Source organism: Patagioenas fasciata, chromosome 1 (assembly GCF_037038585.1).
Source record: "Patagioenas fasciata isolate bPatFas1 chromosome 1, bPatFas1.hap1, whole genome shotgun sequence".
Taxonomy (NCBI): Eukaryota; Metazoa; Chordata; class Aves; order Columbiformes; family Columbidae; genus Patagioenas; species Patagioenas fasciata.
Genome location: NC_092520.1, coordinates 164,801,833 through 164,823,017, shown reverse-complemented (window position 1 = coordinate 164,823,017; position 21,185 = coordinate 164,801,833). Strand labels below are relative to the sequence as shown.

At 37.7% G+C, this 21,185-nt stretch overlaps 1 protein-coding gene across 2 annotated transcripts in view; it reads right to left on the bottom strand.

Annotated features, from left to right (window-relative positions):
• The window catches only part of TMTC2 (transmembrane O-mannosyltransferase targeting cadherins 2), a 256,190-nt gene that overhangs the window by 53,567 nt on the left and 181,438 nt on the right, over window positions 1–21,185 (bottom strand). For both annotated transcript variants that reach the window (XM_071799635.1, XM_065856816.2), the window contains exons 5-8: window positions 20,994–21,079; window positions 19,947–20,131; window positions 18,220–18,298; window positions 6,086–6,207 (exon numbers count right to left, since the gene is read on the bottom strand). In XM_071799635.1, coding sequence (XP_071655736.1) covers window positions 6,086–6,207; window positions 18,220–18,298; window positions 19,947–20,131; window positions 20,994–21,079 — 472 coding nt within the window. The remainder of the gene's footprint in view (window positions 1–6,085; window positions 6,208–18,219; window positions 18,299–19,946; window positions 20,132–20,993; window positions 21,080–21,185) is intronic.

Genomic DNA, 21,185 nt, shown 5'->3' with positions numbered 1-21,185 from the left:
AAATACTCTGTTTTACAATTAATTCTGTTACATTTGGCATACTGCCAAACATATGTCCTAAGGGGACTGAAAAGTATATCTATGGATGCAATACTTATGGCATGCAGCCAACCTCAGAAGAAATACAAGCTTAATAGATGTCAGCTATTGAAATATCTGTAGTTCGGAAATCCTGACATTCAGCCTGGAGGTGTTAATGCTCCAGATACACCAGATAACCAAACTGTAAAAAAAATAGGGCTTATGGTGTTGAGGGAATCCCACTACTCTCATCCCCTAACAAGGGGACTCCTTGTAAACTGGAAACAAAAATGAAAACAACTTCTGACATTTTGCAAATTTCAGAACTAAATCCAACCTTTGTGCTTGGATCAGTTTTAACCCTCAAGGGATTTCAAGTGGCAAGAAAAACTGTAGTGTCTGTGTCGGATTCCAAAGACAAACTGAATACATGAGACAAAAGTAGCAATGGCTACTGCTTGGCTTACCTTGACTTCTTAGGAAGGCCTTCTCAAGGATTCAACATCATTTATACCTTGTTTTGATGGGACTTTAACTGAAATACCCAATTTTCATTTAAAAATTCTTCCTAGAATCAGTACTAAGAGCTAAGGGATTTAGCCTCCTGAAATGAAATATCTAACAGCTTTGCTTGTCTAATTAAATTGACCCATTCAGAAAATGTCTGTTTATAGATTAAAGAGCATTTATTTATCGTTCCTAAAAGAAGTATTACTAAAAATACTTTTGTCTTTGTTTTAAAGCAAATTATTACTAAAAGAAGAGAGAATCTGTTCTAGAAAACAATAGCATTTTAATTGCTGTGTCTTCAAAAAAGTAATGATTTTTGACATCATGACTCTTCTACCTCATCCCTGTTTTCTTCCAATTTGTGTAAGTCTTGAGAGACAGAAAAAGAGTAGCAATCAACCAGTGACACAAAAAAAATGACAATTTGACAGAGCTGTCCAACAGAAATGCAAATTTCCTTTCTGTGCTGCAACATAAGCAGCAAGTAATTACCGAAACAGTAAATGTTGAATTAGTCTATTCGTTATTGTGCTATGTTCCCCTTTTCTCCTGCTGTCCCATTTATTTCTGTGTTGTCATTTATTTATATTTATTCTGAGATGGCTTCCAAGGACTTCAGCAATTACTGAATACAGTAGGGTATTTGACAGTGGCATTCTGAGTAATTTCACAACTAACCAAAAGTGGCAGGACACCTCTCTGGCCTTCTGTTTGTCTGTAACATAAGCAACAAACAACAGCAGGCAAAAATATGGCCACCCACTGAGGAGGGAGTATTTTGAAACTCAAAAAGAGGACTTAACTTCACTGTTGATACTCGAATGTCACAATCCCGTCTCTTTTATTTTAATCCAAAACACTGCCATTCTCTATCATGTCTATGTCTGCTTTCTCCCCATGCCCCTTTGAAGAAAACATTTGAAAATAAAATATTTTAGCAAACCTTCTAGGGTAATTATTATGGAATTTAATATGGTTTGGAGCTGTAACACAGAAATTTTACAAGGCAGAGTAAATTTTTCTTACAGCACTTTGGGTGATTTTCCAAGCCAGTAAAAAACAGGAGATTAACAGCACTGTGTGGTGCCATGTAAAATGCAAGAAAACACCATCCCATTTTTTCCAAAGAAATACAGCAAAGCCTGTAATTCCTAGATGCAACACACTAAATGTTACAATGTGGGGCTGTCCCTAAGTACTTCAGCAATTATAGGCACTACTGCAAGCTATGAAGGGTGGTTTGTGGGCTCGAGTTCACTCAAAACAGATAAAACAAAACTTCAAAACAGATTTATTTGTAATTGAAATAAAGCTTCTCAGACTAGTGTGCTACTATAACAACCATCTACTGCCTGATGACAGAGAAGCCAGCCATCAGGAAGGAGGTTTTCTCAGTTGTTTCTTTAAGAAACCTAAAATGAGACAAAATGCTTAAAAGCCTTACTTACAAATGAATTTTTTAGCATAATAGCCAACCCTTTTTATTCTAGAAGGTCTGCTTATAAAATGGAAAATGAATTACAGCACATGCTCAAGGCCTCACCTGGCACTGTCATTTTTGACAGACCCATTTTTATCTCAGAACTGGGAGCCTTGCAATTTTAAAGCCTTTTACAAAAACTGTGATCTTCTTTGTGATATAGAAATAGATTACCTAAGCAAGGGATGAGGCTTAGATGCTGTGGTACCAACCTCCTGTGCTACCAGGAGACTGTCTGGGTCAGCTAACATGCCACACTGACAAATATATTTCTCAAGTAATTTATGCAGCCTAACAAGTTAAAGATATGGAAAACACTTGGAAATACATAATGCTAAAGCTCTGCAGTTGTAAACAGCGATATTTTGTTTCTGAAAAATAAATCATAATAATTTTTAAAAGGAAGCATAAACTTTAGCCACAGACAACTGGCTATTTTCCAATTACTCTGCTAGCTGAGCTACTGATCATGCTTTTCAACCACTAAATTACACTGTTCTAATACTTGCAGCCTAGTGAAGCTGTAATTTTTAGATATAAACATATAACATTATCTAATATAGGGGTTATGAAATACTTGTGACTTATATTAGGTAAGAAGACTGTAAATTCATTAGCTATTCCTTTGGACCTCTTAAGTTGGTCTGTTTTTTCTGCATATGTAGCAGCATGCCCAAGTCCACCTGGTATTTCTTGAATCCCAAAAGAGCTAACAACCTTTGAGACAAAAATTTGCATTAAGATAAAAACAGAGAGAATTTAGTACTAGTAAGCAATTTTTTACTTCAAATGTTTTATCACATGCAAATTAGAACTGTAGCACTTACGTATTTCAAGAATCAATGACAAATTAACAGCTATTTTCGGTTTGGTATTTTGTTTATTGGTTGGTTGATTTTGTGTCAATGTAAATTACAGTTTTCACAAGCTGAACAGCAAATTCTGAGTTTTATCTTCAAAGTTATTCAAGAACTAAACTTTAGTCAGAATAATCTTGTGCAGAAATGCCATGTTTAGTATTTAGAATTATTCTAGATGGGCAAGAGTAAGTCACCAGCAGGTTTTTGGGAGTAGGGAAGGAAAGCTTGTTTTATTTGGATTTTTATTTCACTTTTTACTTTTATTGGGCTACTTTGGTTTTGCATGTTTCCATATTCTCAGATACACACATGCAAAAATTTGTGTAGGTTTTGGAGAAGAAAATATTATTTCTTCAGGTTTGTGTAACCACCTGTCAGAGATTGGGTTTGCAACACTCTATAATCTCAATTTTCACATACTACTAAACTCAGAAAAAATACAATTCTTTCTCAGGAATTTTCCAGTTCTCAAATAAATACATTTTTAACTGTTCTTGAAAACACGCCTAGAAGTAAACAAACAAACTACTTATTAACACCCTCAGATGTTGTTGCTGATTTTCATCCCGGAAGAGAATGTTGCACAAAAATAACATAACATCTTTTGAAGACTTTTTCTGGAATATATGGAAACTTACAAATGAAATAGTTTAAAAATTGTATGTGCTTATGTTGAGCACATAGAAAGCCAAAAGAATTAGTTCAAGAAAAATAAACAGTGTAGTTCATGTTTTTGCTTACTATTGTTTATTCGTCTCTCAAAAAATGCAAGTTTAAAATTTAAATTGCCCTTTGGAACAGTAGTGAAATTAGCTACATGAAAATAGCAACCTTGTAAAATCACCCTGACATAATGACATGAATTAGCATCTGCCACTTACAGCATGATTACAATAGTTTAAAGTTTATCATAGTAGATGAATTGTGATTTACCTTCTTCACAGTTTTACATGTCACTTGTGACCATACAAGAGATAACCCATTCTACTAGAAGCTAATTCTCCACTAAAATCTTTTTTTGGTAAGAGAGGATAGTAGGTGCTAATATTAAATACGTCTGTACTTCAACTTAGATTCAAAACATTACATTTAAGTAAACTGGAACTAGGTTCAGCATGAAAACAAAGAAAGGTGAAGAAAATCACAGAACGATTCATGTTGGAAGAGACCTTGAGATATCATCCTGTCCAATCCCCTACTCAGAGTTAACATTTCATTTAGACCAGACTGCTCGTGCAGGTTATTGTTCAAGTTGGAAATACTACTACTACTAATAAAAAAAAACCAAACAACAACCCACAAAAAAGCCACTTATGTTTAATTGCTAAGCTAATAAACTAATGGAGTATATGGTGCCTTTATTTTAAATGTGCTGTGGAAGTCAAAATTAAAAAGAAAAATAAAAGATAGGCACAGGCCATTGTGGATTTAGAAAATGTGCAGAGTTCCTAGTTTGTGTTTGATAGAATGAAGGCCAGACAACAAGAGCAAAGCAAACAGCTTACACTCTAGAAGACTCATTTGTTTCTATGTCCTTGTTTATGAAATTTCGAAAAGCTTTCACTCAAGGTTGGGAAAGGACAGACTGCTGTAACAAGCAAGCAATTTTGGAAATCTCTAGTCACCATATGGGGCATAGGTTGCCCTCACAGTTCTTTATGGGAACACGAAGAAAACAGAAGGTACAAGAAGGTGGTCCAGGTACCCAGAGTGGCCCAAAGGGATTAAATTAATCACATCAGGCTGCTTTTAGCAAGCATTAATACTGGCAACAGACTTGAGGATGCTGAAAAGCTGGGTATAAAGTTAAGCAACTTCATTGGAATTTAAGTCAGGAAGTAAAACACTGCTGAATTTGTGAACTTTACAGTTTTGACTTTACTGCTATTTGTTTTATACAAGAAGTGCCTTTGGCTGGAACTTAGGAACTTGTCTGACACCTTCCTCCTCTCCTCCCTCATGCCCCAATTTCAGTGACAGCGAAAGATTTTCTGTCTATATTACCACCCACTTCCACCCTTCACTTAATCAACCATCTCACATTTCTCCCCTGGAAAAGAGACACAGAGAAGTGTTATCAATAGTTTTGTCACAGCATTTCTACTCAGAAACAGAGCTGCAAAAAGTCTGAAGGTTTGGTTCCAAGAGATGAGGGGAAAGAAGCCTCTAAAATGTCTTTCCTCTAACATCTGAAAACTGACTGAAGCAGGCTTTTCTCTCTCCTAAATATCCAGGCTGTGAGAAGATGATCATAAACCTAGCTAGCAAAGTTTAAAAGAAGAATAAATCACAGTGGTTAGGTATGGACTGAAACAACTGTGCCAAAGGGAGCAGCTCTAACACTACTGAATCTCCAGGAAGTCAATGCAGACTTCCAGGAAGCACGTCAGTTACAGCAATCATGTATTTGCGATGGGAACTAATACTAGTACAGTTTGGTACACTAAAAACTAGACAAAACTAATTTAATGTGAATCACTGAGCAGATGGTAGGCTGCAAAACTGATTAAGGATAAGTGACCAACATGGAGACAAAAAAGTTCATATTCTATTGCCAAATCTCTTCATCAACTATTTTCCTGTTGAATGTCTTTTCAGACTTTGTAGCTGAAATAATTAAATGAAATAAATGCCAAATTTCAAAAGATCAAAGATAAATGAATTTTCTTTTTCAGGAATGACATAATCACCTGAAAATTTTCTGCCATCTCTACTTACTTTGCCATCAATGTTTTGCCTTGTTTTGAGTTTATGAAGTCCTATATCACTTCAAGCCAACAGGGCATCAGCACCATCTTTTCAGCTTATGCTGCTATTACTAGAATGGACAGGATCTGTATGTATTGCTATGGATATGAGAAGAAGCAACAGTAGTTAAAAAATGTATCGAGAGATGATAACAAATGTGATGAGAATAGACTACAATTATGACACAGAGCAAGTATAGGTAAGCAAGTGTGCATTGAGAAAGGACAGGCAGAGTATTTTATTGTTCATCAAGGTGCAGTATTCAGCCCTCAAAATTGCGATATTTCACAAAAAAAACCCAAACAAACAAACTACTGTGCTGTCAAAACCCTTCATTAGAAAGCATGACTGAAATAGCATGATAAATAGAGCAATAAACAATCTTCAGGCCAAAGTCTTGCCGTCCCTTTACCTCAACTACTCGAAGGGTCTGGGACCAGCTCCCAGGAGCTGCTGATTAACTCACCGTGAGAGCCAGCAGTTTTCCATAGGTGAGATGTGCTGGGATGTGGTCACTCTTGGATCTCAGTGACTCCACGTACCAGTGCTCTGCTTCAGGCAGCCGGCTCATTCTCATATAGGCTTCTCCTACAGGGTGAGACAAATGTTGGTGAGTATGCCCAAAATTTCTCAATGTCTCCACAATTTATTATCTCATTTATCATTTGCTGTTTATTAAATGGACAGAGATCTCAAAAAAGGTGAAGTGCTTTGAATACCTGCAATGAAAAAGCAAAATTTCAAGAGAGAGCTCCAGATGCTATGTTTCAGGCAAAAATCTTAAAATAACAGAAATTTTATCACATCTATTATAGAGAAGCTACTTCTTTTCCATCAGTCTACGCTGCACATCATGGAGCGGCAGGGAGAAGACAGGATGCCCTAGCATTTAATCACAATACTTCAAGAATTTAGATGTAATTGTGCCCCTGCCCAAGCCAATGACAAGACTGAAAATGCCTACAGGAGAGTCAGGATTTCACCATCTCACTAGTTGATTCATTCCAAATAAATGGCTAAGTAACTTCCCAAAATGATGAAGTCACAGTTTATCCAGTTCTACCACTGGAGGATCAAGACAGGACTATGGCTGACCCAAGCAGAGGACAACTAAGCCTGTCTCCAGGTGAGACATCGTCCCCAGTTCTGCATCACACGGAGATGAACAGCTGTGAGTGCATCAGAGAGAGACAGAAGGACCAGTGTTCTCTGATCAAGACTGAAGTCAACTATCGCACTGCTAAAACTCAGAAAGTACCACCTACTTGCTTGAACAAGGAAAACAGAAGGAACTCTTATCATGGGAGCTACTTCATCTTGAGTATTTTACAGGGGCTACGGAAGATTTGCTTGATGAAAGAAAAGTGGACTGCATCCAGTTACAACTTTTTTTAGTTTCAAGAGTTAAGGTGCAGTCCAGGCAAAATTACCAAAACACAGCCCACAGATAAAATAAGCACGATGTAGAGTCGGAAGTCACATTGAGCCAACACTAAGTGAAGCCAACGTGACTTTTATGACCAAACAGAGCTTTTCCAAAAGGGGTGCAAGCCTGTAAATCTAGCAGACCAAGATTTCTAATTGCAGGATCTACAGAACATTTTGTACTCATGCACTGGTCTTGGATATCTGATTACATACACAGAAGCAGCTGATGTTTCAGTCCCAGAAGTCATTCTATAGCTGGTTAGAGCCAAACTAAAATAACAATTCCCCTCAAAATCAAGGGAAATTAGAGGGGGGCGGGGGGAAGGCAAAGAAACTCCAAAAGAACATGAGGAACCCTGAAAAAGCCATGATCAAATTCAGGAATATCAATGTCAAATGCATTTTTTTTTCACTCTGCCAGCACTCACAAATAAGTGATGCAGCATTATACTTTGTTATACACAGAAGAAAGTCATGAAGTCAAGTGTTGAAAGGATGGAAGACACCAGGAGTCAAGCTATATGCTCCCCTCAAGTCTTCTCCCTAGCAGTATGCTTTACGGCAGAATGTTTAATTATTCGATCGCATATTATTGTTCCCACAGGCCCCTGCTTCATTTAGCACAGAGGAAATGAGGAATCCATATTGCCCTTTTCTTTAAGTGGAAAATTCCAGCCCAACCTGTTACAGCTTGGCAAAGTTTCAAGCAATTAACAATGAGATCCTTTAAAAAGTAATGTAAGCAGTCATAAGAGATGGAGTTATTATCTGCTGGTAGCCTATGTTGAATGCACTGCCAAATTTCAAAAAGATCCAAGATTCTAATCTATTTTTCATGATAGATTCTGATATAAGAAGAGATTAACATCTTTGAGGTACTGGTAAATTCAATTTTTAATAGGTTTTAAGAGCTCAACTACTTTACAAGCTAAGCTCCTAAAACTTTGAGGGTATTTCTGAGTGGCACATCTCAAAACGAGGCTACAATATGTCAATCTAAATGTCAAACCATACAAATAGGAATTTTATTCCCCTGAAGACTTTAGAGGGAATTCTCTATAGATGAACATTTTTCTTCTGAAGAGTCTGTTTTTTGCCCATAAGCCCCATATAATCAGGAATTGCTATATTATAAGCATAGAACATGTCATTATTACTGAAGGAAGTACTGTTAGGGAGTCTGTTATTAATTTCTTCTTCTAAATTATTTACAATGACACTACTATCTAAAAAGAAATAAAAGTAAGTTGAAAACTGATAGAGGCTCTGCCACCACCATACTCAAAGACCAGAATAAAATCAAACAATTGTTAATTAAAGTGTTAATTCAATCAAGTGGTTCTTTGTGTTAGACCGCCACAATTTTAACAAAAGCTGTTCCATTTTAAGATCGTTTTCCAACAAAATGACAGTGAAAACATGTATGAATTGACATACATGACATAAATGACATCGTTGTCATTCAGGATGCATTTGTGTGTCTGACATAAAGAGAAGAAAAATAATATTTGTAATTTACAATCACATATTGTTATAAACTTGCAACATGAATGATTTAGTCTTCAGGAAAATAACAGAGTGTCCATCGGCAAAAAAACATGCAAGCCAATGGTTAATGTGAGCCGGTTTCCATATTTACTTTAACGATTACTTAATTTGAAAAATCTTTCAAAACTCAGGCCAAAAAACTGAAAGGTCACACACACACACACAAATTATTAATGAAATTCCCAACAGAAGTAACAAAAAGAGAAAGAAATTCATGGCAGTAGAAACCTTAAGACACAAACTGACAGTTATTCCAGTTCTCCAGTCTCTATCAATACGCAGCCATGTGCAGCACTGTCTGCACAATGAGTAAGGAACTCAATAGCCAGCTGGGCTAAAAGGGGGCAGATCAGTAATTTAAAATTGATTCAATTTTTACAGGGGTTAGTTCAGCTATATTTCCTGAGGCTTATGCACCCATTTCTTAGCTTACTCTACAAGGAAAGTATAGATTATTAAATTGTAACTCTCATTTATTAAGGTAGTGCAAGAAGAACATTAATATGTAACTGAAACACTATTTGAAGGACTGCATACATAGTTCAGTAACACCTCTATTAATACTTTATTACAAAGATGTGAGTAATGGGCCACCTTTTAAGTAGACTTACACCACTATAAATAAAATCCTGCTATTCAAGTAGATTTTCTTTGCCATAGAGATAGATCACTTGCAAGACTACCATTCTCCAAATGATATTTTCTCAGAATCCTTGGAACTGAAAAATAATCTTTTAAAATAAACAAAGCAAAACAACAACAAAAAAAACCTAATAAACTAAAACACCACCAAAAAATTCCCACTGAAATGATACAAGAACAAATTAATGAAGAATAATGAAAAACAATAACAATAATATTAAACATTGAATATTTCTATTAAATGATAATACTAATAAAGGATCAGCTTGCTAGCAGCTATTTCCCCTGAAAGGCTAACCTTATACTTGATAATTAAGTGAAATGTGAACTTTGTGAACTTAACACAAATCCTAAAATAAAAAAAAAAAACAACTTAAAATTTTTTAATACATACCACATTGTTGAAAAGAAAATTTAGGTACCATTTACATAAATGTATGTTACATAGTTTGAGATTAACCTCTCATCTGCTGATTTCATATTTTTTCTGTGTCAGATGCGCCTCGTCATAGCAAGCAAAGGCCATCTCCTTGCAGGCAGCACATCAGACTTATTGATGGACAAGTACAATGGAACTATGGATGTAACAGCACTGTACTATTACATGTATGTGTCATGTACCCACACTTTCAGATTAAGAACATATGTTCCTCCTGCGGACCTCCTCTTAGGACAACAAAGGCAGAGCTGAAAAATCAACTGAAAAATTATCTCTGTACAGGAGACAATGCAGAGCACGTCTGCCTTGCATTATCCTTTTATGTGTTAACTATCTGCTACTTAGCTATCTGGATGGAAAAATGTAGTATAGAAAATACACAATTTGGCATTGACGAGGAGATGTCAAAACAGAAAGACAGACAGAGATTCACTTTGAAAAGTCTCTAATATATACATTCAGTCAGGATTTAAATTACATTTTTCCATCATTCCTTTGAATTTGGAACATAAACAGGTAGCGTTAGAAAATGATGGAGAGGTCTGCATCCCTACGTACCACAATACCACAAGGAATTTGTGTCTTTCATAAAGCAACTGTACAGAGTCCTTGTGCAAATCAAGGCTGCAGATGCCCTTACCATAAATGCACCTCCCTGGATATATAACTTCCCTTCTTTTCTCCCTTAGGCACCAGTGCATACAACAACATGAGAAATCTAGATGCATGGTTTGATGTTGTATTGTAATGATATTTAAGATATACTGCAAAACATTAACAGTCTTAGTGATAAATATCCAGTACGTGCACATCTCCCCTGAAACAGTTGAAGCATGTGAACTTAATGAGCATCAAGTTCTGCACAGACTAAGCATATTCTCTTGTTATTGCTGTTGGTCTCTTTGTTTTGCTGTTTTTGTTGTCATTGTGTTCCTTTTACGGAATAATCTCCTTGAAGATTTCAAGGAATACCTTGCTTTTGATGGATGAGAATCAATCCACATTTACTTCGGTTGAGTAGATTCTTATAGGTCTCAAATTAGCCAAAGCAAAGCCTCTGATCTGATTTAATTAGATCACTAAGCTACTTTTGAAGGAAAATACCTAAAGTGGAAAACAGATAGAAGGGCAAAATAAAATCAGTTGCAACATGGAACATGCAACATGGACTTTGCACAGCTGTTTTCTGTTGTACAAAGACTTCCAGGGAAAGAAGCACACTGACACAAATAGAAGCACTGAGCTCACCTGAGATAGATAATTTCATTTGCATTTTCCAACTGATTTGCAACCAGTAGTAAATCATAAGGGTACAAACTAAGAATGCATAACTGAACAAGTGATTGTATGCTTTTCTTGCCTTTTACTGTATTTACAGCCATTTTAATTTTTTTTTTTTTTTTTTGTCAGTAAAACACAGACATTATGCCAGTGCAGTTTTCTCTTAATAGAAGCACTTTCCATTAGAATCATGCCTATCTCAGATCCCTGTAGCCCAATGTCAGTATTGGACCATATTTTTGGTCAACAAATGTTCAATTGTACTTATTTTCATACAAACCCACACATGTTAAAAATACAAATGCATTTCAGGCTTAGACTCTTAGCTTTTTCAGATTATTGCCTAAGAAAACTCAAACATTTCACATGAAATTATAGATCAACAGTCCAAAGAGATAAAACTCAGAAAACCTGAGAACGTGGAAAAAACAAACAAACAAAAAGTAGTCTCAAACATTGCATCCGCTGCCCCATCAGCAATCCACTGCTGTAACCTTCACAGCTTGAATTGCTCAAACAAAACAAAGTAAAGAAACAGGAAACATTGCAATCAGCTCAGAGATTTATACTCAGCTTTGGGCAGCAGTTCTAAACTACTGTAGTCTGCAAAGTCTCAGAGGGGGAAGGGTTAAAGCAGCAGGGTGCGGGCAAGAAGGAAGCACAGCCTTTTACTCCATCACTAACAGAGCAGACTCTGTTCTTATTTCCCTAGAACATAAATAAAATATACATAAACATAAAAATAAAATAAACTTTTTTTTTTTTTTCCAACCAAGCTAGCTTTAAAAGAAAAAGGTTTGTAATGTACATTTAGTAAGAAATTACCAGTAAAGCTTAATGGGATGCTCAGGAAGCACACTGGTGACTAGAGTTGAGGCCAGTGCAGGTACCATGCCCTGCCTAAGTTACGATGTGGGGTACGTATTTCATGGTTTAATCATCTTTGGCTCTTAAAAAGTAAGTCTTGCACAGCATGAACTGTAAAACTATGCCAGCAAAATGTTTCTTGGAGTTCTAAACAATATTTAAAAGTAATTCAATAAAAAAGCGTTTAATAGGAGCAAGGGGCAAATGGGATAGGAGCCTTAATAATATTAACAGGTTTGTACAGCCACATCTACCCAAAAGCATAATCAAATAAAGCGATAGTTATGTTATAATCATCGATACAGAAAGTCTCTCTGTATGCTAAGCCTTCGTACTCATGATGCAAACCTCCACACCATATGTAAAATCTGGCTCCCCTTTCGTGTTCCGTACCTGGCTGCCACTTGTGGATGATTTGTTTTCTGTCCATGTGCAATGTAGCAGATTGGCAAGGAGAAATATAAACTCTAATTTGTGCATCATTAACTATATTCTTTCGTAACTTGCATTTCTCATCAAAAATGTTTGTAAGGCTTTGCATTAAATCCATTTGAAAATCGACATGGAGACGTTTGTTGGCAAGGGCAGAAGTGCGATCAAGGTATTTGTCTTTATGACACTATCTTGCCAAACTAAACCTGAACAATGCCACCCGAACATCTTTCTTTGTACTATGCAGTATTAAAATAAAGCCTCCATGGTCCACCTCACACCACTTAACTGGCAGGAGTATGAATTACTGTAGCAGGTGGGCCAGTGTGGTTTTAAAAGCAATGTAATACAATCAACTGTATAATATCAGATTTCAAGGAACGCGAAAGACATCTAGAGCAGACGCTGATCCTTAAGCAATCCTAATATTGGCATTAAAGTGTTCAAGATCCCACAGGGACCATTTTATCTTTTGACCCCGGGTTTTAATTGAAACTTTAAACAAAATATATTACCTATTTAATGCAGCTGAGCTGGACTCTGGCCTTTGTAGTGCATGTTACCATGCCAAGCAAATTAATCTGTGTAACCTTAGCATGTACTTTTTAATTTACATCAAAGAAATATGACATAGAGAAAATAAATGCCAAGACAATCTTATACAGCTTGTTGAATAATTATTTTGATACTAGTTTTAGATTTTTAATTTTTAGCTGTTTTGGGTTCTTTTAAGAGAAAAAAAAAATGAAAAGGCTTTACTTCTTGGCACAAAGCCAGAGAAACATATGGTTTCCTTAGCTGAGTTGTTGTACACCTGGCAAAATAAATCCAGCAACAGGAGACCAAAATCTACCCTGCAAATTTTCATATGTACAAACTTAGAACATCTGATGCTGGTCTTCTGGTCCTGCCTTTTGTACTGTGAATAAAATACAAAATCAAACGCATGGGTTGCTTCTTGATACCAGTACTTCTTTTTCCTTTAACAGGTAAGTAACTCGGAGTTTTAAAGGGTGAGAGTCAGCGGCAAGGCTGGCACACTGGAGGAGTCTCTGGGCCTGTCAGAGCAAAAAGCCAACAGAAGGAAGGGCAGGAAAAGAAGTGTAACACAAACAGGGAAAGCAGGTGGTGTAAAGGCTTAACACTGATGGAGTGTTAATGCTACCACAGTCTGAGTGCTGGAGTTCAAATCCTAATTCAGTTTAAACAGTTCATCTCCTGTTTATTCTCTTTCGAGTATGTCATGTACATCATACAGAGAAAAAAGAAGTCTTCAGAAGATCTTCAATGAAATGACTGAATAACTATCAAAAATTAGAGGAAGCACTGTTACACCATATGCTAATATCTAACACTGAACCAAGCAGAGTTATTGCCAGAGACTTAGAATACATCAAACTCACAATGACAACTGCAGCAGATAATCTGCAAACTGTACTCTTGGATTTCATGATAAACCATGAAGATTTTTTTCCACAGGGAAGGAGACAGGGACAGACTCTTCCGCCCTGAGCAGATGAGGAGTACTCTCCAGTTTCTCCCCCTTCCTCCCCAGCAATGAGCACATGGTGAGCAGGCACAGCTCAGAATCAGGCTCATGCAGTTCCAAGCACACGAGACAGGACTGGCCTATTTCAGCTCCTCCTGTCTCCCTTTTAAATGCATAAGTAGGCAGGCAAGTTTATTTAATGCTGTTTATCAAAGACAGTGTTCTAGTAAAAATGTTTATAATTTTATCTTGAAAATCAAAACAGAAATAAACAATCCAGCCAGTCTTCAGGTGCCCAGTGACACCATATGAGCTGCAGAGCGGATGCATTCCTGATAATGGATGTGGTTGCCTTGTTCTCCTGTCACACCCGATGGAAAGAAGATGACCGAAGAGGTGTTTAGGATTTATCTCACCCAATGTGAGCTAGCAAGTCTAAGCTAGTCATCTCAGCTCCTTTTACAGTAGAAGTATGCTTTCAGGGGATTATTTGTATAATCTAAAATAGACAGCTAAATTAGATGGGCCTAATTACTCCCCAGAGGTATCTTTTCCTTTCCACACTATAAAGTGAGCATACCTACCTAGCTCTGTCTTGTCATCTAACTTTACACTATTACAGGTAAGAGAGACTAACCTAACTGCAGTCGCATACACTTGTGCAGACAAATCCAGGACAGCTTTAAACTGATCCGAGTCTTGCTGTTAATAGAGCCACACTGCATTCAATTCAAGTCACTACCCGACGCTTTATGTGACCTCTTGAATGGCCTTTGCAGTACAGTCAACAAGCCGCACCTCAACAACTAGCATGAAGCAAGTTCTGGTTTCCCTGCAACAACTGCCATCACAAAAGCAACCAAAATACACATATATAGAATCATAGATTAGTTTGAGTTGGAAGGGACCTTCCAAGGTCATCTAGTCCAACCCCCTGGAATGAGCAGGGACATCTTCAGCTAGATCAGGTTGCTGAAAGCCTCGTCCAGCCTGGCCTTGAATGTTTCCAGGGATGGGGCATCTACCACCTCTCTGGGCAACCTGTTCCAGTATTTTAACACCCTCATTGTAAAAAAATTCTTCTCTATCTCTAGCTTGAATCACCCCTCTTCTAGTTTAAAGCTGTAACTTCTTGTCCTCTCATAACACACCCTTCTAAAAAGTCTGCCCTCATCCTTTCTATAAGCTCCTTTTAAGTACCGAAAGGCCGCATTAAGTACTGAAAGGCTGCAATATGCTACATTAATGATAAGTTGTACTTTACAGAGCTCCATAATAGCCTGTTGCTCTTTGCAACAGGCTGAAAGGGGCTACGGTAATCTTAGTTGACCCTAACTTGCTGTGCCGCTAGGACATCCGCAAAGTGCCGGCAGCTGCCTAAAGGGAAGAGAAGCCAGAGTCTGGGCTAAGATGTGGAGGGAGGAAGTGCAGCAGCAGCCAAGCCTGGGCAAGGGACTGAGCTGGTCTTTGTGTCCTCCATTGCTTTGTGAGTTAATAAATGCAAATCCCAGGAACAGAGTGAACTTGGACATTGTGGACTATGCTTATAAAGGAAGCTAAGAAAGATCCCCTGAAACTAAAAACGTAACCAACTGGCAAAAAAAAAAAAGTAAAAACTAGAGAATCTCACAGGTCATAGTGGTTCTAAAGGGACCATCTATTCATGGGGGAAAAAAAAAAAAGGGTGTCACAGGCCTGCTTTTTGATCATGCTAGAAACAGCATGTTTTTTTTCCAATTTCTGTACTTTTGAGGAGCACTTTTATCAGAATTATGAAATACGTATGTGCCCTAAAGAGGGCAGTCAATCTTCAGAGGGTTTTCTGGAGCACTGCAGTACTTCAGCAATCACTATAGGACACGGATGTTAAGCAGAGGCTTAGTTCACAGAGTGGTGACTGTTGATAACTCCACCAAAATTTATCAGCAAGTGCTGATAAATAAAACTGATAAAACAATAGTTGAGCTAAGATTCCTTATGAACAAAAGCACAGACAATAATCAACTTGTGCATTTCAGGGATTTTAGCCTTCTGCATTAATCTGATGCAGCTTAGTATTCAGAGGAAATAACTCTTCATGGAACTGTATTACTGCTAAGGAAGCGTTTATACTATTATTGACATTGGATACTTTGTCACTGTGTCAAGAGAAGTACTCAATTTACAGGGATTTGCAAACACGTAGCATCATTCACAACCAGAATTTTAGAATATTTTTTCCTATGCCCAAATACTTGTAAGGAGCTAATAAAAGATGCCTTTCCTAAATAAGTAGAGTGAGTAGTGCCTCCCTTCATCAACTGTGTCAAACCAACTGGTATCAACCAATACACTCCCTTTTATTTTAGTCATTGGGAGCGGGTAAAAAGCCACAAAACCCCTCATGTTTCCTGTTGATCCTAATTGTTTCTACATGTATTTTTAATTGCTCTACTTCAAAGAACTCTAAAGGAATTTTACACTCTCTTCTGTTCCAGATAGGACCTCAAGGAGTCTACTAGGCCAGACACTGATGTTGCTTAGCAAAACATATGCTCTTTCAGAGAAAATTCCACTTAAAAGCATCTCTGGAACAATTAAGAACATATCCTCTTGTCTACAGATCTGAATACTATAAATAACTCATATTATCTTCTTTCTTTTATTTGTTTAACGTATTCTGTATAAAGATGTGATGAAGAACATGAGAAGCTGAAGTTAAAGAATAAAATACCACCTCAGCTAAATTAATTTTTCTTGCAGTACTCAAAGGACTCTGCTAAAATTCTGAAGAACAGATAGGCTGGTCCTGGAAGAAGAATTCTCCCACTGTAGATGTCTAACTAATAGTATATCGGCTGGGAAATAAGTTTTTGGCACACTGTGGGTCTGTTCAGACATCTTGTTGGTTTACAAGGAAATTTAACAGACAAGAGCCACACGAAATTTTATGTTATAATCAATCTCACTCCATTTTCTATAAAGTAAAACCAATTTCTTCTTAGTTTCAAATATGACTAAATGGGAGATTGAAAAAAACTGTATGAATTGCACATGAGGTCTCCAAGATAGTGGATGAGAGATTGTGGAGGCCAAGAAAAACACCATGCATTCTAAATAGAATCATGGAATAGTTTGGGTTGGAAGGGCCCTCTAAGAGCTTCTAGTTCCATCCCCTCCACTCTATGGGCAGGGACACCTTCTACTAGACCAGGTTACTTAAAGCCCCATCCAGCCTGGTCTTGAACATTTCCAGGGATGGGGCATCCACAACTTCTCTGGACAATCTGCTCCAGTGCCTCACCACCTTCTTTATATCTGATCTAAATCCATCCTGTCTTAGTTTAAAGCCATTACCCCATGTCCTACCACTCCACGCCCCTGTAAAATGTCCCTTTCCAGCTTTCTTATATGTCCCCCTGGAAGGCTGCTATAAGGTCTCCCCAGAGCCTTTTCTTCTCCAGGCTGAACAACCCCAACTCTCTCAGCCCATCTCCATAGGAGAGGTGCTCCAGCTCTCTGATCATCTTCATGGCCCTCCGTTGGACTTGCTCCAACAGGTCCATGTCCCTCTTACATTAGGGGCCCCAGAGCTTAGTGGAGTACTTCAGGTGGGGTCTCACAACAGCGTAGAGGAAAAGAGTCACCTATGTCAACCTGCTGATGACCCTTCTTTTGACACAGTCCAGGATACAGTTGGCCTTCTGGGATGCAAGCACACGTTGCCGGTTTATGTTCAGCTTCTCATCAACTAATACCTCCAAATCCTTCTGCTCAAGGCTGCTCTCAATCCATTCTCTGCCCAGCCTGTGTTGTGCTTGGGATTGCTTTGACCTATGCACAGGACCTTGCACTTGGCCTTGTTGAACTTCATGAAGTCAGTCTACCTCTCAAGCCTGTCTAGGTCCTTCTGCATGGCATCCCTTCCTTCCAGCATGTTGACCACAGCAGGCAGCTCGGTGTCGTCAGCAAAGTTGCTGAGTGTGCACTCAATCCCACTGTCCATGTTTCCCACAAAGATGTTAAACAGCCTCAGTCCCAATACTGACCCCTGAGGAACACCACTCACCACTGATCTCCACTTGGACATCGAGCCGTTGATCGTAACTTTTTGAGTGTGACCATCCAGCCAATTCCTTATTCACTGAGTGGTCCATCTGCTGAATCCATGTCTCTCCAATTTAGAGACAAGGATGTAACGCAGGACAGTGTTAAATGCTTTGCACAAGTCCAGGCAGATGATGTAGAAGTGCTATACAGATACTCTTGGAGATATCCAGTAACATTTCTAACAGTTGTGCCTTATTGTGCCTTATCCAGTACTTCAGTTGCTGGCATTTAAGCTCTGAACCTGGTTTGGCTTGTATATACTGAAGCCAATTACTTTTGTTTTTATTAGCCAATTCATCTGAGCACCAGTTGCCTGGCTAAGCTCTTTTGTTTCGCCCTGCCTGGCTCCTCAAGTATCTTTCTGAAGCACTAACCATGCACTTACCCATCATGTTGTATAAGCTCTGTGGTGCAAACTGTCTTGGCATTTTCTGTATTGCTTCTTTGTAAACCATAAGGGCATCCTGAAAAGAAACACACACGTGGGACAAATCATTAATAAAGCACCAATTTCAAAAGCAGTCTTTCACATAAAAAGTAAAACCAAACTACCCTCTTTCCCCAAATGAAAGGTGCAGAGAGAAAGAAAACACATCGGCATCGTATCACAGAATGTTCATATTTCTCATTTACAAAAGTTTTGCCAAATTCAGTGAAGCTTATTGACAAGACAAAAATTAGTTACAATATTGCAACTGTTTTTCCAGGTGGAAGTAAAAGTGACAATTTTTATAACCGTATGAGTCATTGATTGGTTTAAACATATGTAAAATTCTATAGACTGTCAGAGAATATGGAGCAATATCAAACTGCAGACAAAGGACATTCTGATGACTAAGCTAAGGTAAATGTCCTAACAGTAAAGACATCGTCTACTGCCAAGTAATAACAAAATATAGTCCTCACAACTGAAGGCTGCTCCACAGAAAGAATGAGATGGACTATAGTGTCAAGAATGCCAAAATTGGATTCCCTTCACAAATGTGCTGTGCCTTGAATTACTTGATCACACATTTATAATTTGTTTAGCACTTAGGATGATTGCTGTTCAGTCTGTTAGCTCTACATCACTTTCTACATCACCCCATTGAATAGTCACAGTTTGTGAAGGCTGAAATACGCTAGAAAAAAAATCTAAGTGTATGATCAAATCAAGGCTGGGTCAGACTGCAACGACCACCAGGCAGAAATCTGATGGTTCATATTCTTAAAATCCCTTGCACCTTCCAGGCATTGCACTCCAACTCCACATTCCATCAGCCATGCAGACTTCATGGAGGTATTAGGTGTTTGTATCTGTGTTTTAACCACTTAGTAACTGTCATCTGGCAGAGATGGATTCAGCAGACAGATGTCAGAGAATATGTAGAGCTTGTGCATGCCTAATCTTAAACAGCTGAGGTAACGGTCACGGTCTGAAAGAGTTATATGGACCAAAACCATGCGTAACTCCTGTTCTGAAGTATGCCTGGCAATGCAAAGTAAGAATGACTTTCATTCAAATACTGCTAAAGGTCAATACTTCAGTAAATGTCCAGTTTTAATACTTTCAGCAGGGAAAATGGAGAGGACAAGTAAATGAGATGGGAACGGGTTGGGTGCAGTGTATGGTTAAATTCAAAATATCCAACCCACTTTAGCACTTAGGTCAAGTTATTAGAAAATAGCACGTAATGGGATGCTTTTAATCACTGAAGTTTTGAATTGTTCCAACTGGGAGACTGAAAAGCAAAACTAATTGCATTTTTTCAACTAAAGATGGACTTTATTTTTAATTAAAAAGTCAGTATGCTTTAGGTTGGCTGGTCTGTAATCAAGATATATCCTTTGCATATCAGTCATGGGGACAAAACCAAAAAGAATAATTAACATATATCAGATGTCACCATTGCTAATGTGGACTCTGACACCAGAACATCACACTCCTAATCAACATCGCCACACTTACTGCTGTTGAGAATAAATATGCTCTGTAGGGAATGCTGATCTTGATTTGGTGAAATTCAAGCAATTTGTGCCCATCACATAGTTTAAAAGTCTATAGGGAAGCAATACGTAATATTTATGTATGAAGGTTTTATCATGAGATTGTAGACAAATCTAGAGTCTTACCTCATAGTGTCCTTGTTCATGAAAAAGTTTTCCTAAGTTGTAAAGACAGCTAGTAACAGAGCTTTTATGAGCATGAGGATCTTTCAAATTTTCATCAGGGATCTCTGAACACTTCAGGAAAGTCCTCCTGGCTTCCTCTGTTTTCCCTTGGTTCATCAGGATGATGCCAGTATTTAAATAGGCAGCTGTGAAGATGGAAAAACGTTATCTTTTAATGGGGTTCCATTATGTTTTATCTAATCTTTGTTTTATTTCAAAGTAACATCTGAAAGAGATCCCATGATTATCTAATTTGGCTTTCATATAATATAGATCAATCACTGATGTGAAGAGGAACATATAAGAAGTAAAAGTTCAGAGACAAGGAAACGAGACAATGGCCATAAAGACTCAGGAAGGAAGGAAGGAAGGGAACACTGGTTAGGCAGCATGCTCCACTTTTGTTCCTCTTATTATTATAAGACTGTATCAAGCATATAGCATCATTGTTTGAAATGTTACAAAAATATATGCATATGTTTATACCTATACACGTGTATGCGTATATATATGTAAGATTTAATATCTAAGTTACAAAAAAGTAAGCAATCTTAAAAAAACCCACACACTTAATTTTGGAACCGATCACTGGCAACATCCTATGGATTATTTCCCATTTCCCTCAGGCAAGAAAGAAAAAATGAAAGGACTTTGAACTGTGGACTCACAAAACATACCATAAAAATCAGGGACTGGTTCTAATAAACAGAAAACAGGATCCTGAAAATTGGGCAGTAGCATCTAAGGCTCACCACCTCAGCTGAAAAGTCTTTTAGGTTCTAGCAGTGCTGCCCAGTGTTAACTCATTATCTCCTTCCTCCCTGCACCAAATTAAATGTAGTTACTAGCTAATAAATACTTGCAGAAAACTGAAAAGTGCACAATTTCACCTTTTGCTTTCCAAAATAATAACTTCTGAAAAAAAGGAAAGTGTTATTTAAGAATAGGAAGATTTCCTTAAAAAGAAATAGTTAATATTATGCAAACTTGTATAGTTGAAATACTTACAAGCTAGTGTGGGTCTGCTACCAATTGCCAGTTTATAGTAATGTAATGCCTCTGAAAACCTGCTGTTTTCCTGAAGTAGTAATCCTCTGCATAAGAAGAAAAAAAAAAAGAGGGGGGGGGGGAAGTTACTGCAAAGAGTAACTTCAAAATAAATGTTGAAAACAAACTAAGATAACAGAGAAAAACATGCTG